This window comes from Scomber japonicus, chromosome 11 (assembly GCF_027409825.1).
Source record: "Scomber japonicus isolate fScoJap1 chromosome 11, fScoJap1.pri, whole genome shotgun sequence".
NCBI lineage: Eukaryota > Metazoa > Chordata > Actinopteri > Scombriformes > Scombridae > Scomber > Scomber japonicus.
This window is the reverse complement of record NC_070588.1, coordinates 11,252,566-11,270,370: the sequence shown is the minus strand read 5'-3', so window position 1 is coordinate 11,270,370 and position 17,805 is coordinate 11,252,566. Positions and strand designations below refer to the sequence as shown.

Here is a 17,805-nt window from a genome sequence, read left to right as displayed (position 1 = left end):
GTTCTTTTACAACAATTAGAAGGAGCAAGAAACAGGAGAAACACAAGCAAGAAACAAGACTATTTTTCCAGACTTTACAGTAATAGGCTACATGTTAATAGACAATATAGACATAATGTTTGGAGATGCTATCGAATTCAAATAAAAGTTTTTCAGTCTTAATTCACTGTATCTTATGTTGTAAACTGTCACATCACATCCCAAATGTGATACAACAGTGTGAACATCATCATGCATGTTAAGAATAAAACAGAAACAGCTGAAACAAATGCAGCAATGGAAAGGAGGTCAGGGTTAGCACAGGCATAATGAACTCCTGTAATCTCCTGGCATCTCTTATCAAGTTATAACGGACTAATCTGAGGTGTGTAAAGATGAGCGCGGTTATTTGTAGCAGCCTGGTGACATCTGCATGCGCTAATGAAGGTAAACACTGTTAATGACTGTGCGTAATGACACTGCACTCTGGCGCAGTACTTCTCAAATCAGAATCTGCAGATTTCTCAACATATCTGTCCTTAATGTCTTTAGATGCTGCAGGGATTTCATGAATGGAAGAAGACATACACAGCTGTGGACAACATATACTGTAAGAATAACTGAACCGGGTCTCTATCATTTCAGCCTTTCCGTCATGATTAAGACACTGAGGTAATTTTTTTTTTCAGATATTTCACATAATAATGTTTCAGTTTTTGTAAATCCAGAGTTTTTTGTCTTCAGTCATATGTGAAGTTAAAAGGTGATACTTATGGAGGGAAACCAGCCATCCTATTCTGTCTCATAGGATGACATTTTTCAGCAGTGTCCCTTAATTTATCCTGTAAATATGTCAAGAACGTGTCTAAGCGTCACATAACATTGGATTTATGATTCCTGAACAGATTTGTAAAGGCATGTTTGAGAAATGACACGGTAATATGTTGCAGTGGTGACACAGGATCAAGGTCACAGTTGGTGACTGCCACTTCACTTGTAATTCATGTAGCCAAGGTCAGAAATAATGTAAAGATCCTATCTGTAATCCAAACACCAACATAAAAATAGGCCCCAGTGAAAAAAATGTGCTAAGTAGAATAAAATAAATTGATAAAACTGAGAAATGAATCCATACATTTATGATACCAGACATCCTGTACAGATATTTTTCTATAAGCAAACCAGGGTGTTATATAAAACATAAAGTAGAAACATCTGAGATAAAAGATTGAATACAATTTATAAATCCAGTCAACTACTATTTACTTGTACTAGATGGCTAAAAAATATCTTGGAACTGTGGTGGTGCTTTGTTGTGTGGATGCAACTGATGAATAATTAAGGTCTAAGAATGTCTTGTATGGCATCATTTTTTCTGCTTCTCTGACCTAAAAAGCACTTAAAAGTAAAGAATTAGAAGAATACAATGGGGATGTTCCTCAGCTGACAAGGCAGGAGAAGATGAGAGACAGATCAATGGATCATGTTAACAATTATTGCAACATCCTTGCATACAGCATAATCTGATTTACCAATTACACTTTCAAACTATCATCTCGTAAAAGAAAACTGATCTATTATGTAATTATTGTCACCAAATTAGCAGCTGAATGTTAACCATTGTCCAGAATGGTTCTCTAATTTGATGCCATGACTTCTAAAGTGATTCCTGTAATTATACCCATTCTGAGACCAAGTACACTCTAACGAAGCTAAATCATGTCTTCAACTACAGAATATGCAGCTTTTTGAAAGACACTTTCCAGAGTGGATACATGTGAAATTAGCAGGATCACATTGTAGATAGGAAAAATGGAGCTCTTGACAAAAAAAGAAAAACCCACCAAAATATTCATGAAATTCAATTCTTGTTCATGAAATGCATTTTGTTTGATCATCTCATGCACTGTCTGTCAACCTTTGACAGATACCGTAAAGTACTGCAACACTGAGAAACCAACTTCCTCTTCCTCCAAATCTGCCTCTGGTAACACAATAGTCTGCAGACATTTCACTTGATGTAGCTTTATGCTCACGATGTCCGCATGACTGCATGAGAACAAAGCAAAGAGTTCCTCAATGGTCTCAATGCTGCACTCTGAAATTACAGTTAGCAGGTGGTATCGCGGGCCTGCAGTTCATTTTGGATTTGCAGTCCTTTTCAGAAAAATAGAGCAATTTATTGGCTACACTCAAATAGAAAATAAGGCATCACACAAACAAGTGGAAGGAACAGAAGAAAGGACTTTTGCCATGAAAACCAAATGGAGGAATGGAGAAGTAAATAGATGCCTTTGTCATAATTATGAATGTAGTACTAATCACCAGATGATTGACCATTGAAAACATCACTGACATGTAAACAGGCTTTTCAGTTTTAACTGGCCTAGTTCAAAATATGGTCTTGAAACTTGGAAGTGGAAATATTGCTCTTTCTATAGTGTTGCTATGGAGCTTCCTGGAAAAAATGCAGAGGCCCAAATTATCGAAAAGCACGAATACAGGAAATTGCCTACACTGACTTTTTTTAAATCGGCATCATTAATGTCTAAATACACATAAAACTAAATAGTAAGTAATTATTGTCACAAAATAATACAATGTTGGTGGTAAAATAAAGAGAAGTTGCTTTAGCAGCTTTGTTGGTGGTTTGTTGTCTTCGTAAATATGCCGTACATGTTCTGTATTGATCCATCCAGTAAAGAGTGAACGGATCAATAAATACCAATACCACTACAATGTAACAAATACAAGTAAATCACTCTCTTTGGTTGCATCTGTATTTGTGCTTTGTGCAGTTTTCTTCTCAATAAAATATTTGATTACTCATTTTATAGATGTTGCAACCCACACAGTTACTGTCTGTTTACTGTTTGTAAGGTAAATGACCTGAATTCACTAATTTCAGCAGATACTTATCACAAGGAAATGCCATTGGGTGTTTGGACCCATCATGACTCTCACTATCTCTTCCACTAAAGGTTTGTGTTTGCTTGGGGGTGGTGAGTATAACTGCTTTTTATACATACCATCTTTATTCTGCACCCTCTCTGAGAGTAATATCAAGCAAGGTTTTATCAGCTTTGAAATAAGAAATAAATCTCTGCTCTAAAGTAAAAAAGCAAAGTGGTCATTTCTTGTCTTCGTCTTTTGGACAGTAATGAATCCCAAAGATCAGGCAGGCATTTACCAGCTCATTTATATGGAAATGAACGGTCCCTGAAGGATCAGCCCCGCCTCTCTGGCCCTCACTTCCTCCACCTTGACTCAATTATCAGTGTTCCTATGGACAGGAATGAATCCTTAATTGGAAATTGATTAAAAAACAAGTTTTTGTGGCCTCAATTTGTGTCTCTGTGCCTGTGCACTTTTATAAAATCACCCAGCAGGTATTAATTGGGCCAAAGTGACTTTACAGATTGGTGGGTGGTCTTAGTCAGTGTAAATCAGTTCATATGGGGGAGGGTGTTGCACTGAGGGTGGAAGTAATCATGAAAATTAAGGCTGAAACACAGCTGAATGAGAATGTAGGTTTACATTTAAGTGTTTCAAAACTAATCAAACTCAATCAAGGTACACTACATGGTACACAGGATATTATCAATTGTAATTAGGATTAGGGTTGGGGTTAGGGTTAGGGTTAGGTTTCTCCTTCTCCAATGAATTTGAAAAAGATGTGAGTTTATATGAAAAAATATCTTCACATCATAAATGACATTTGGATAAACCCTCATAACATCTGGGCATTGTGGACATTTAGTCAATAAGGAGACAATCTCAAAACATCCTTACAGAAGTAGATGAAGTTTGATGAAGTAGATTATTTGGTTTCTTTATCCGAGGATTTGAGGAATCATTATTTGGTCTATAATCATTTGGAGTTACCAGTGCATTAGATGCTGAGCCATGTGCATTTCTGAGACCATTATGTTTACTCAAGGTCACCATTTACCATTTTGAGACTACATTACCATACATGATTATTTTATGCTACTTTATTCTTCAACTCCATTGCATTAGTATGTACCTAGTCGTTTTACGCATTAAGATTTTACATGAAAAAACATATTATGAGCTTATAAATATGATCAAAACAGTGTATGAGGTAGTTTGACTTTAGCACCGCCTTGGAAACATTAAAAAGCTGCGTACAGGTTAAGACATAAATAATTTAAAGCCCCAGTCTGTGATCAAAATGTAAGCTAAAGGTCAAATTCAAAACATGGGACTGGAATCTGCTATCACCCTCAAATTGACTGGCAGGTCTTTCAACACAAAGATGATTAGATGCAGTGAGTTGTGTGATTAAAGAGGTTGTTAATAGTTCATGATATTTATGCTACATCTGAAATCTTTCCTTCACCCTAACATTAGATCCTCCCCTTTCTGACTGAGCACATAAGGATGTCAGTTTTGACCTGTCTTTCACCCTCCAGATGGGGATTTCTCACCACGTTACATGGCATGGCAGGCTCCCTGTAATGCTTTGCAAACATCTAAACAAAAAAGACAGTAGAGGTTAAAGTGGTTGGGAACCAGACCAACAGGCTACAGTCACAGTAGCAGCTATGTAAGACTGCACTTCAACACAGCATTTAGTGTTTTGAGGGAAATGCCAATGTCAACATGCTAAAATAGTCACCATGATAATGCTAACATAATGATGGTTGGCAGTTGTGATTTTTACCATGTTTGCCATCTTAATTTAGCATTTGCTGACCATCACTAAACACAAAATATAGCTGGACTAATGATATTTTACAGTTATTTGATCATAAAGCAATGTTTTGTACACATTTTCCTGCTGAAAAGTCATTAGATCACCAATGTTATTACAGTTACTCCTGGCAAATGTATGTATTACATTTCATCACAATCAATCCAACAGTTGTTAAGATCTTTTCCTCAAAACCCTAAATGGTGTATTTGCCTGGCACAATAGGAAGGCTCAGGGATCTATATCTCAGCATATCTACCAGTCCATCTGGTAGATATGCTGAGATATTGTACTGCAAAAATTAAAACTGTTGGTAGGATTACTGCAAATTGAACAAATTAAGGTTAACCTGATAATGGTGCCAAAGGAAGTCAGGGGATTATCAAAGTTATTAAGATTCATATGAATATCTTTTCATGGCACTCCATTCAATAGTTGTTGAGATATGTTCGTTTGGACCAAAGTATTGGACAAACCAACACTAGCTCCCAAAAAAAAAAAAAAAAACTTGAAAAAGAAATTATGAGAGACCTCCCACTAGATGTGATGTCCTTTCTGAGTTTCTTGATATGATGATATGTGCAGAGCAAGTGACGAGGAGTCTACTTGTTAGTAAAATTATTTGACGACCCTTTGCCACTCTCTTTTTGCAGCTAGGACTATTCTGCTGAGGAAATTTTGATATTAAATTCTGAGATTATTTATGCAGAACTCATAAATGTTTCAAATGTGGCCTTAATCCTCTCCTGAAGACTAGAAATTCCTCTCATACATGCAACGTATGTGCATGGTGATGGTTGGCTGGCTGTCAGCTGTGAGTTTTGTGCGTTCAAATTTTAACAGAACATATGAGGCAACAGTTGGCTAAGTGTTTATCAGTGCTAACCCTTTGAGTTTGCCTTGATGTGTCATGGACCAAAGGGTTTTAGGTAGCTCTGACAGTCGATCATTTATAATCAGCCAGCAACTTGGCCTTGATCAATAGTCATGTCACAACTGTACTTGGCTTTGATGTGTGTGTATGTGTGCACAAATTCCTAAAATAATTTGGAAAGACGTCTAGTTGCATCAATTCTAAAACACAAATTAACCATATTAAATCATCTCTGAGATGAAGCTGACTGAACATGGAGTATGTATTTCCCACTATGACACATCAAACAGGGAACCATTGTTCAAACTTGCCAGTAACTGCTGTTAATTATGATAATGGCCTTAAAACATTGAGGATGTTCTTGATTGCAGCAGCACATCTTTTTACAAAAGAAAAAAAAAACAGGGAACAAAACTGAGACTATGACAATTGAAATAATTGTGACAGAGTGACAACATTAGTGGCCTTGAGTGGTATCCTTCATCTCCTTCACTAAATATACATGTTTGTATGTTGTTGTTTTTTGCTCTCAAATGAAAGCTACAGAATAGCCTATATCAAGCCATAAATTAGTTAGCAGCCTAATTACCATGTACCATCCAAAGTAAAGCAAATTTTGTGTGTCCGTGCATTGAACATCATTGTCCTCAAACTGAACACAATATCAAGCTCATTGTCTGCCTTTTTCTCTATTCACCATGGCTTGAGGTGTTGTAAACAGTACACAGACACAGACAAACACTACCTTCATGTCTTTGTAGCCCTTCAACACAAAACATTAAATGGTACTGATGGGATTGCTTTTGAGGGCAGCTTAGTGTTACGTTAAGTGGACAGCTCTGAACATGCTATGTGAAAAGCCCCTGAGGTTGAGTCCTTGTGTATCGAAGAATGAGTCAGAAACATATCTAATGGGCTGGTGTGTCTGTCTGGTCATTTCCGTCACTTTACAGACTCTTCCCTTGACATTTAAATAATTCCCCTGTCTGTACCTGCAGAGAATACTGCATGGAAGTAGAACATCAGAAACAAGGGATGTCCGATATTATCGGCCGATATTTACTTAAAAATGCAATATCGGGAAGTATCGGTATCGGGTTTTTATAACCGATGTTTATTCTGTAGGCTTCAGCATTTCCGAGCTTGCATGAACGCAGCATGGGACGTTTACCGGCGCGCGCTTAATGACGTAAAACAATAACAACAGCTACTTGTGGGTCGCTAACGCTAACTGTGGCTAACAAGTTCATAGCGTCCACCGCCATGTACACGAACACACAAACAGAAACGAGGTTTACCTCCTCCTTTTAATTTATTAATTAATTTATGTTTTCGGCGAGTCACACCGTGAAGTCACCATCAGAGCCCGGTGGGTCCTATCTGGATCCTACTCTGCTGGAGACACAACAGCTGAGAGGAGCGAGTGAGATGCTCCTGTAAAGGTCCCGCCTCCAGAAACGGGGCTTATGTCTGTGGTTTGGAAATATCTCCAAGTGTGTCCTACGCATAGTAAATGACTGCAAAGCAGCATAATAAATATGGCAGTGCCATATTGGCACTTTTTCCCATAGCTTAAGTTGAAGTTGTTCTCTTATTTTGCACAGACAGTGTTTATATTTGGAAAGCCATGTTGCATCTATGTATGCATCCAGTGTGGCATCACAATAATAACAGTTTTGGTTTAAAAAGCCTGCATATATCGGTATCGAGTGATATCGGTATCGGAAATTAAGAATTGGGGTATATTGGAATATCAGATATTGGCAGAAAAGTCAATATCGAGCATCCCTATCAGAAACCTAATATACAGAAAAAGTTGATGTCTTCATCACAAGTGAAGGTTTTTTTTTTAAACAAGTCAGTGTCTTTTGAATGGACACTCCTCTCACTTCAGTTATTTTCAAACACAAATATTGAAGCTTTTCTAGTCTTGGGTATTTTTGTTGTTTGGGTATTTTCTAAAATGAAAATCCTTCAGTATTTAAGTGACTGCAAGATGCTTAAATTCAACAGTAAATTGTCATTTCAACCTGATGCACCAGCATGTCCACAGCTACACAGAACCAGTGAGAACTGATGCTGCCACAGTTGTCAGTTTGGGTTTTTGGTACCACATTATGCATCAGTTGTGAGTGGTAGAGCTTCTCCAGATCCACAGACTTCTTAATAAGTTAGGTACACTGAGCTGGCAAAGAACTCAGGTCAAAAAAACAAAATGTTTTGCATCTATGCTGTTAAATGTCAACTAATGTAATTTAACATATAACATAAATTTATAACATTTAAATGACCACACCAGTGATTTGACTAGTGAAACAGTGTCATTATCTCTGTCTTACTTTACAACTAGACCGCCTTGGGGTTGTTAAGAATGCTTGCAATTTACAAGGAGTTCAGATACAGCAGCCCTCTCAAGTACCCTAGCTCATTGGATTGCATTAATGCAAGCATGACAGGAGGCAATCAGTTCCTTTGAGTGGTTAATTGTTATAGTATATTGTCTGCCAGTTCACTCCAGAGAGTTTGATGGATAATTTTGGGATAAAAGTGTATTACTGGCTGTATAGACGGTTAATGAATATGCTAGTGTGATTTATATATTGTGTGCTTTCATTGTGAATATAGTGAGCGTTTCATTTTTTAATATGTCAAACTTGACTTGCAAGACTAGATGGCAAAATATGACAAGCAGATTGCCAGCAGTCATTTAATTTTATTGAAAACATATTAGTTTCCTTTGTAATTGTGCATATTGCAGTCTTGTTGTTTATTTCCCAGTGAGAGAATCTGGTACAGTTGTGGAATTAATAAACCAATACTTTCCTACAATTTATCCATTGGCTGTCCACTTAAAGGACCAGTGTGTAAGATTAAGTGGCAAACTGAATACCCCTCCCCCTCTAAGGGCACAGGAGACCCCTCAGTGACAACAAAACTCGCAAAAAAAATACAAATTACCCTCTCTAGAGGCAGTGGGGATTAACCAGGGACTTTTTTCTATACAGTCTAACCATCACATTTTAAGAGATCCTTACTCACACAAGTGATTTGTGTTTTGTTTTTTTTTAACCTGCCCAGTATTGATATATCTATTAATAAACTGACATGCCCGCACTCTTGGGCTGAGCAAAGAGTACCTCTGTAGAGTTTTATAATTGCATTTGAAGATTGCACATTTTAGCCTGAATAGGGAAATGATGTGTTTTAAATGTAAACATAATTTAATTTGCTTTGGTTTAGGAGTACATTAAAGTCCTCATGTTGTTCCCCATTGGTACCTCAATTCATTTCAGATATGTATATCTCTGGCACTTTTTTTTCTAAAATAATGGCTTTGTTACTCTTAATATTTCTGTTAATGCATTTTTAACTCCCCCTCAGCATCCAATGTTGAGAGGAAGGCCCACGCACAGAGACTTCTTGAAGCCACTACATTTTGTGGGTAGTGTGTGTAGTCTTGTCAGCACTCTGGAGAGCACTCATGAGACAAACCACAAAGCGTTGTCTTTATATCATCTTATCTTAGATTGGAGAATAGGGAAGACCGACCACGTGTGCTGTGCTCTGACTCCACAACACCAAGTATCGCCAGGGGGCAGATGCTGGTGATGTAAGTGCTTATGCAATATCACTGGTGCTGAACATTATAAATAAGGTAACTATGGTTTGTTTTTATTGTAAATACATAAATATTTGTTTTTTCGTTGTGCTTTGCCTTTTTTCTTTCTAATTTCTCTTCTTAATTGTGATATGTTGGATTCTGACATTTTCCAAGCATCACAATAATAGTAGAGTTCTGCAAAGCTTTCTTTCTTTCTTTCTTACTTTCTTTCTTTCTTTCTTTCTTTCTTCTATATTGCTGCTGCCTGTTGGTACTGCTCTGGTAAGTCTTGTTGGTGCATTCAAGGATGCTCTGACATTTGAAACCTGAGACAGAAATGGCCAAAATCATAGTATCCCTTTCACACCATCTATGTTTGTGCACAGTTTTCCTGTTTGAATTTTCAAACAACATGACTCTTTTTCAACAATAAATAAAATAATAAAGTAGGGCTGACCACTCTGACGGACTCCTATTCTCAATCCAAGTCTCAGCTAAGTGATTTACATAATGTTTTGAAATGAAGAGATAACAAATGACAGCCTAGAAGGTAGAAAAACAATCTTATAACTTATCACATACTTTGTAAAATGGTCTGTGGCAACGTAAAGCATGTTTTATTTGTAGTTAATGGACCCAGACATGCAAAACCACAGGTTTTTAAATGCATTGTGTAAAGATCAATCAAATTAAATTGTCTGAAATGTTTTAAACCAGCAGTATTACACTGCACTGGCTTCAGTCTGCTGATTGTCTATGTCATCGTAATTGCATAGAGAAGCTTAAACCCAGACACCTTATAGGCAAATTCAGTCAGTGTTTATTCACACCCGGCAGTCAGTACTTGCAGTCAAAGCTGTCAGTTGCTCCTCAGTATTTTTCTCTATGATTTACTTTTAATACTCAAAAAAAGCAGAACATTTACATCAACCTTTTTCAAACATACTTTTTTTTTTACCTTTTCACCTGAATCATTGTTCCTGTATAAATCCTATGAGACCATGGACCTAAATACACCTACACATCTCAGCAGAGTAGAGTGGAGTAGACAAGTAGCACCTTTAAACACAGTACTTATATGGTGCTTTACAAATGAGAGGGAGGAAAATGTGCAAATATGTGGATACAACAAAGAACCATGTACTATGTGCATAATATGAAAATATTAAATTGGCATTTTAGTAAAAGTGTGTTTTAAGATGCAGGTTGCCTTCTGGTTGCTTTTACAGTCGAGCTGCATTTTTTCCAAGGCTGTTCCTTCAGTTAAGGATGCTTTTAGACCAGATCGTCGAACAGTCAACTGTCCCTGGTCTTACAGCTTGAAGGTCCTTACAGCAGTGTGAGGCATCAATATCTATGTTAAATTCAGAGGGTCTGACCATGCAATGCCTTGTCAGTCCATAATGAAATATTAATATCCAGTGAAGAAAGGCTGTACATCATGGTGTGGGATCAGCATCTTGTTTTATGTTTAAAGGAATAGTTCAAGATTTTCTCTAATAGTGATATTGATGCATTTGTCTGTTGTTGATGGAGACTTAGGAGGAAATGGAGCCAGTTGCCAAAAACCACAATACTGCACTCAGAAAAGGCTTTAACTATGCACAGCAGAATGCAAAAGCTTTTCTTTTTTTTTAATAGTGTTTATTTCTCCTTTCACAGTTGTCTTTACCGAGAAGCTGTTTTGCGTGATGGGAAGATGAATGATGAATGGATTTTTTAGGTGAACTATTCTTTCATTGCTGTTTCCCCCAGTCTATTTTTCTTCATCATTCTGTACCTTTGATTTAGCGCTTTCACCCAATCATGGATGAGGGAGGGCGGGGAGGAAAGAAAGAGAGAGCGAGAGGAAGAGAGAGAGAGAGAGAGAGAGAGGGAGAGAGAGAGAGAGAGAGAGATGGTGTAGGGGGGCGGGGCTGGCTTGCTGTGGTTTTTCAGCACCGCGGACAGCTCCCGTCTCCTGTCTCTGGACTGCAGAGAAGAGACGCTAAAACACAGCTGGAAGATATAAAAAGCGACTCACATCCATCCATAGATTAACCTCCAGTTCACAACGTCAACCCACAGCATCTTTTTTCCCGCCTTCTTCTCCTCGGTGTTTGAGTTGTCTCGTTTTCCGGCCTCAAACCGCGTTTAACTGCATTGCCTCTGCGTCTCCAGTCTGCCCCCCTCCCTTCTCTTCCAGTTACACAGTACTGTGAAAGTGCTTTTTTGGGGGGGGAGTGTGGATTGACCTGCTCTAAGTTCTTTTGATACATTTTTCTTTACACTTTTGTGTGTTTTAACATCGCTGCCTGCTCGGTTCCCTGATTATGTTGAGGTGTGAGGTTTTTCTCCAAGCCCGGGAGTGGATGTTACTTTAGGATTCAAAAGCAAGATGAAGTTGAGTAGTTTCTGTAGCCGTCGGTGCTCTGATATGAGATAGGCGACCTGCCTCTGCAACATTGACTGTAATCCTCAGATCAGAGTGGCCCAGACGCATTCATTTTTGTGGACAACAGCCAGAGTGCAAGATGAGGTGCCTCCATTACTTTTTGAATTGCACTTAAGAGAGAGAGAGTGGGTTGTGTTGCCTGCTACTGCTGCAGGAACAGACGATTTATTTCTTTAGCTGCCTAAACGAGTTGGGATCTTGCATCTGAGAGAAGACTGGGAACTCTGGGGAAAAGAAAGAGCACAGAGTGGTCCTCTCTTCCTCCCTATCCATAGCCTTAAAATACCCAAAAGCACGATAAAAAAAAAATGAAGAAGTTTCGGAAGGTGTTGGACGGTTTGACCACCTCCTCTCCAGGGGGGACTATCGGATCTCCATCGTGTGGCAGCGCGGCCGGGACTCCCACCGCGGCGCCAACTCCCAAGGATATCGACGTCCAAGAGACGCTGGTGTCGGAAAACTTTCAGCTGTGTAAGGTGAGTAGAAAAGCGAGGTTTATTCTGTCGTAGGCCATCAACATCTAACAAAGGACTGTCTGTCAGTCCAGTCTGTCAGTGTAGATCTTTGGATTGTGTTACCTCACATCCTTATCCACATATATGAAGACTGAAAAAATCATGTCTACAGGCGTTGTTATATAGGCATTGATGAAGTGGGAAGGAATCGTAAAAGTTGAATCTGGAGTGAGTTCAGCTGCTGCACTAAATTTGCTGGCCTGCTTTTTCTGTGTTTGTGTTGAAAGTTCAGCACCGCGGAAAGCTCCTCGTTTGTAATCCTCCTGAGAATTTAGACAAAACAAGAGAGAGGGAGCCTTTCAAAGCCTTCACAGAGTAACGCTTCTGGTTCAGCCGTAGTAGCTTTTTGTTTTAGGGCCTTAACGCCAAATAGCTGCGGTTATGTCCATTAGTCACCCATTGTTCATCTGCATAAAGCTCAGCCCCCGCGGACATGTGTGCACAGCTGGCATGTGTGTGAGTGTGTGCGCGTAGTTTTGGGTACACTCCAGCTCCCACCAGTATGTGCAGTACACAGTATATGCGTCCCGTCATCGGCATGCTGTAGCCTACAGGCTGCAGTATCCTACACATGTGATATAAACAACCCAGAGGAAGTCAATGAATAGCAGCCTCCACGTTGCATCAGCAAGGAGGCACGAATGGTGTAGGAGCGATGACATAACTGGTGTCCCTCCCTTGTATAAAAAGTGCACAGCAAGCCAGCGGAGGGACCCTGCAGTAGCTTACTGTCCTAGCTGATGTGCTTTTCACTGGGAAGGAGTGACAATGAGGGAGGGATGTGGACGGGTGGTGAGGATGGAGGGTTTCGGTGGGAGGGTAGGGGGGAGGTGTATTTATAGCAAGAGCCTCTTCCGCCTATTGCAGCCCTTTTCTGGATGCATTTTGGAGCTGACTGCAGCGATTATTCCTCACCCTTAAAGAAACGGGGTGCATTTTTGGATATGGCTTTGAATTATTCATTGAGAGCCCAAGAGAAACTGGGTTGTTTGCAGAGCTATATTATTGAGTGACACTGGTGGAGGGTGGGAGTTTGCCTTTTTATTTCTATAGAGGAAACGAGGAAGGAAGGAGAAGGGGGAGGAGGAGGAAGATGAGGGAGGTTGATTCACAAGCTGAAAATGATGCTGCAGAGCACTCTAAGCAGACAGACAGGGAGGAGAAAGTGCTGGAAAAGAACAGCATGATTGCCTGGTCCCATGCAGGAAGCTGCTCCTCCTCCACATGTGGCTTAATGTATGGTTGTTATTTAAGACACTGAATTGATTGAACCTCTCGTAAAAAAAGACACAAGTGTACACCACCATCGACACATTTCTTAAGTGGATTTATTTGAGCGTGTGCAAGTGTAGGTTGCATGTCTGTGTGTGTGTAGAAAAGAGGGAGACAGTAACAGAAGAAGAGGAATCATATGTGTTCATCCCTTTTCGTAGCCCAGACAGAGTTTAAGGTGGGATGAAGAGGTTTTATATGTGAGTCATTGACTATGTTGTCAGACTTTGTCCACTGTCTCCATCAGATATCTATTTTCCTTTGCTGAGAGTATCATATGGACTATGATCTCCCTGGCAACCACCTGCTTGACAACAATACTGATCCTATGCAGCTTTAAAAACATGCAAAAACTATGAAATCCTACCTGACTGTAAAAGTTGAATGCATTCAATGTTCGATTGATGGAAAAGTAACTGAGCCAAAGATGCATCCTGTGTTATTGTTTTACTTCTTTCATCTAACAAGGATGCTTTTTTCTCATTTTAATCTATGCAGCAAGTTTGATGTGGATGTGCCCACACACACAGACCTTGAGAACCATGTAATGAATAAAAATGTGTCTCTTTATTTTTTTTGCTAATTTATTGAGCTACAAAACTGCACTTGCCATACATAAAAGAAAGTTGTTATGTTTTACAGTTTGTATAGAAAGGTATGATATTTCATTAAAATGATAGAGGTGGATGAATGGTTAACAAAGAAAATGATGTTTCATCAGCTGGATTAATGTGATTAAATGTGTTTCCTGAATATACTGTAACACAGCAGACATGCCATGCTAAAACACAGCAGACATGCCAGTCATCTAAACATTTCCATCACTGCCCCGGATATTTTTAAATAGGATCTTCACTTTTGTATGGGGATATAAATCTGTGTGCTGGTGCAGTATGTGTGGGAGGGTCTTGGCTAAAATATCAAAGTTAGTCATGACTTCTGAAGAAGCTATAACTCATTTGTTTGAATTAGATTTTATGTATTTACAATGCATAGGAAGTTGCTGTGTAGACTGGAGAAAGTGTTGAAATGAGGTTTTTGGTTAAATCTGCCTCAGACTGAAGGAGTAAAAGAGGGAAATGTGAGGGACCCAGGTGGCTGAGACTCTCACTGAATCTATAGACTCATTTCTGTTTACAGCAAAGGGGGAGACAGATGGCGGGGAAGGGAAGATGAGGGTGGAAGCATTACATGAATGCAGTGTCTGAGACTTTTCTTACAGATATTTGACAAATTTGGAGGTCAGACTTGCCTGTCCCTTATTATTGTTTTACACCCGAGGGTGGTCATGATTAAAGACTAATTTCTTGCATCTTTCTTCGTATAATTGAATCACATTTTTATATTAATTTTATGCATCTCTAAGCGATAGAACTGAACTGAACTGAATAACATTGAACTGAGCTGAATTGTATTGTCTGCTGCTTATCCAGGGCTGGGTCGTGGTGGCATTAGGCCAATTGTATTGAGTTGACTAAATTAAATTGAACTGAATTATACAATAAGAAGCTATGAGAATGATGAATCACCAAGATTCATGAACTTTTATTGCTTTTATTGTATAGTATATGTTGACAGTCAGTTTGCTCCTGGCCATCACAGTGCTGCATTGGTGTTATGGAATAAAGAGAAGCACAGAATGAGGTTGGGAGGCTAAATGATGGCTGAGGCTTCCTTTTTATGAGAACACACTGAAAGGATTCAGGCTTATGGACTTCTTTTGGCTATCACCCACATATTTCCTCAAACTGACCTATTAATATGTTACAATGATATGCTATAATGTGTAGAGTATGTTTAAAGGGGCCAAATTATGCAGATTTCTGGGTCTATTTTTAAATCTAGGGCTTTACTGGAATATCTTATTCATTTTACAGTGGCCCTTAGTGCAGCCCCTCAGTTCAGCCTCTGTCTCAAACAGGCTGCTTTAGCTTCTATCTCTTGAAGGCCCCACCTCCTGATGAGCCCACGCTGTTCTGATTGGCCTGCTCTGCCCCTCAGCAGAGCTTTAGAAAAACAGTAGTAGTAGTAGCATTTTAATTTTGTCTGTTCTTTACTAAAAAAATATACATTTTCTCAAATATATCCACGCATGTTTGAGCCCAAATCGGATTCAAAAATGTCAGTAGACAATTCAAACAGCCTTGTTGAACAAGCTTAGCAACAAAGGCTATGAAATGGATGGCATATGCCATGGTATGGTGTTAGTTATTTGAAGACACCATCTTTACATAGGTTCATGTCAAATTTCACTTAAAAAGTGTGCCCACAGTATCTGGAGATTACAGTGGCAATTTTGTAGATGAAAATATTTCAGTAGTGAGAGATCAGAAGGAATGACCCATAGACTGTATGGAATGACCAGACTTGCTCAAGCTGATAGGAAGGCCCTGCAAATAATGGCTCAGAACAAATGTTATCTCTGAATGAAAAACCTTAAAGTGGTTAGGCTAATTTAGCTCACAACCATTTCGGGTTTTCTTCCTCTTAGCTAAGAACAACTGTCATGATCTCCAATACTGGATCACTAAACAGTGATAAAACATCTCACAATCCAACACATCATGATTTCTGCTGCCACATGGATCAGCATCAGAATTTAGTGTACAACAGCTTGAATCATGGATCCATTCTGTCATGTGTGAATGTTACCAGCTGCTGCTGCTGATGTAATGTGTTTGTTTTTTTCTACACGCTTCAATTCATTTCAGTGCCACACATACAATATGTAAATATTTTGACTAAAAACGTGTTAGCAGTAACCTAGTTACCTAGTTGTCCCACACAAACTCAGAACCTAGTAGAGACAAAGGAAGACGTAAAACAGGAATTGTGTAGCATGACTTCCCTTCAAACAATCCATGACCACAATACTGTTTTATAAGGAAGAGACAAAATAATAGGATTAATGAAGTTATCTTATCTTATCTTATATCTTTATATATGTTAGCATATATATATTTCTTTTATAAGTAAAACAATCAAAAAAATAGCGTCCTCTACAAGCTTCACAAATGCATAGTATGCTGCACACAGCATGTATATCTTAAAATAGAAGATCTTCACAGTTGGTTAAAAAAATATAGATAATAATCATCACCAGTTTCTCTGATAATGACTGTCATTTGCATTCTGTGAAGTCTTTACCTCAGCTGACTTCATTCACATTGTACTAGCCACTTTTTTCAATCCACCTTTCTGAACTGGAGTACCGACAACAGAATTTCAATCAATGAAAAAAAAATCATTAAGTCCTACTTGCTGCTGTGGAGAACAAGGCACCAAGAAGTTTTATGTCATAGATAAATGCTAGCTGTACGCTGAAAAAATATAATTTGTTTTTCATTAGTCTGTCAGATGAGTACCTACTTAAGTGTGTCTGTCTGCATTTTGCTTTAGTTTTAATTGATTCACAAGTAATTGTAATACTCACCATTTAGGTGTGTATGATCTATGACTGCATACCATCTTTCTAGCACTGTGATCTGATGACAAGACCACTTAAGGAGGTGATCTGGCTTCCATGGCTACAGGTAAATTAGAGAAAGTGACCTAGACATGTCAACTGCTACAGCACATCAGCCACACCGCATTGAAACTCCAAATATTTTTGTCACAAACATATTATACTTTCTACATAGACAAATGATCTGCAAGTCAAAGGCTGCTGCACTAAAAGTAAATCCAAACATCCACCCCAAACTCCTCCCTAAAGGCTTTTGCAGTGCTGTAACAACATCACGCTACTCCCTCCTTTGCCTCTGGAAAAAAAACAGTCATTATTTGCTCGACCAAAATAGGTCACTTATCAGGAAAACATAAACATATTGTATGTTGTTTTAAGTCTTTGGATATAGACCCATGCTATTGTGTTTTCTGGTGAGGTCATTCAAAGATCTCTGCCAACTAAAGAAAATCACATCTGAACTCAATTAGGTTTTTAGAGTTTTTATATTTGTGGATCTAAAGCTTGTTAGAAATGTGCACTACTGGGACATCTTGACCCCATTCACATTTCTAATGTCCTTAAATAAATGATTAATCTCAAAAATCTCAATTTTTGCTAATTCAGCAGCAGCAAAATCTCATTTCAAATTAGATTTTCTTGTAAAACATCCTTTCTATGCCCATTACTGTCACCAGATAAGACTAATGTTTTAGAAGAGTGCAGTGTCTTTGTGCCACATTTTGCAGCCAGCCCTTTAGTAAGACTAATGGACATTTTAACAGGATGGGTTTTCCTGTAAATATTTTAGATGCTGTTGTGCTGATGACCATCCATCATAACAACCTAATGTAGAGTTTGTAGTCATGTTAGTGGCGTGGCTCTAAGGATGGCAATTGCCAAGTTCACTTTGGTTCTGACTGAAATAGGCTATTGAGCGGGAAGCCATAAAATTAGGTATAGACATT

The 17,805-nt window shown here is 38.6% G+C and overlaps 1 protein-coding gene across 2 annotated transcripts in view; it reads left to right on the top strand.

The window, feature by feature from the left end:
* The first annotated feature begins 11,913 nt into the window (after positions 1-11,913).
* Positions 11,914-17,805, top strand: part of stxbp5l (syntaxin binding protein 5L) — a 149,345-nt gene continuing 143,453 nt past the window's right edge. For both annotated transcript variants that reach the window (XM_053328479.1, XM_053328480.1), the window contains exon 1: positions 11,914-12,081. In XM_053328479.1, coding sequence (XP_053184454.1) covers positions 11,914-12,081 — 168 coding nt within the window. The remainder of the gene's footprint in view (positions 12,082-17,805) is intronic.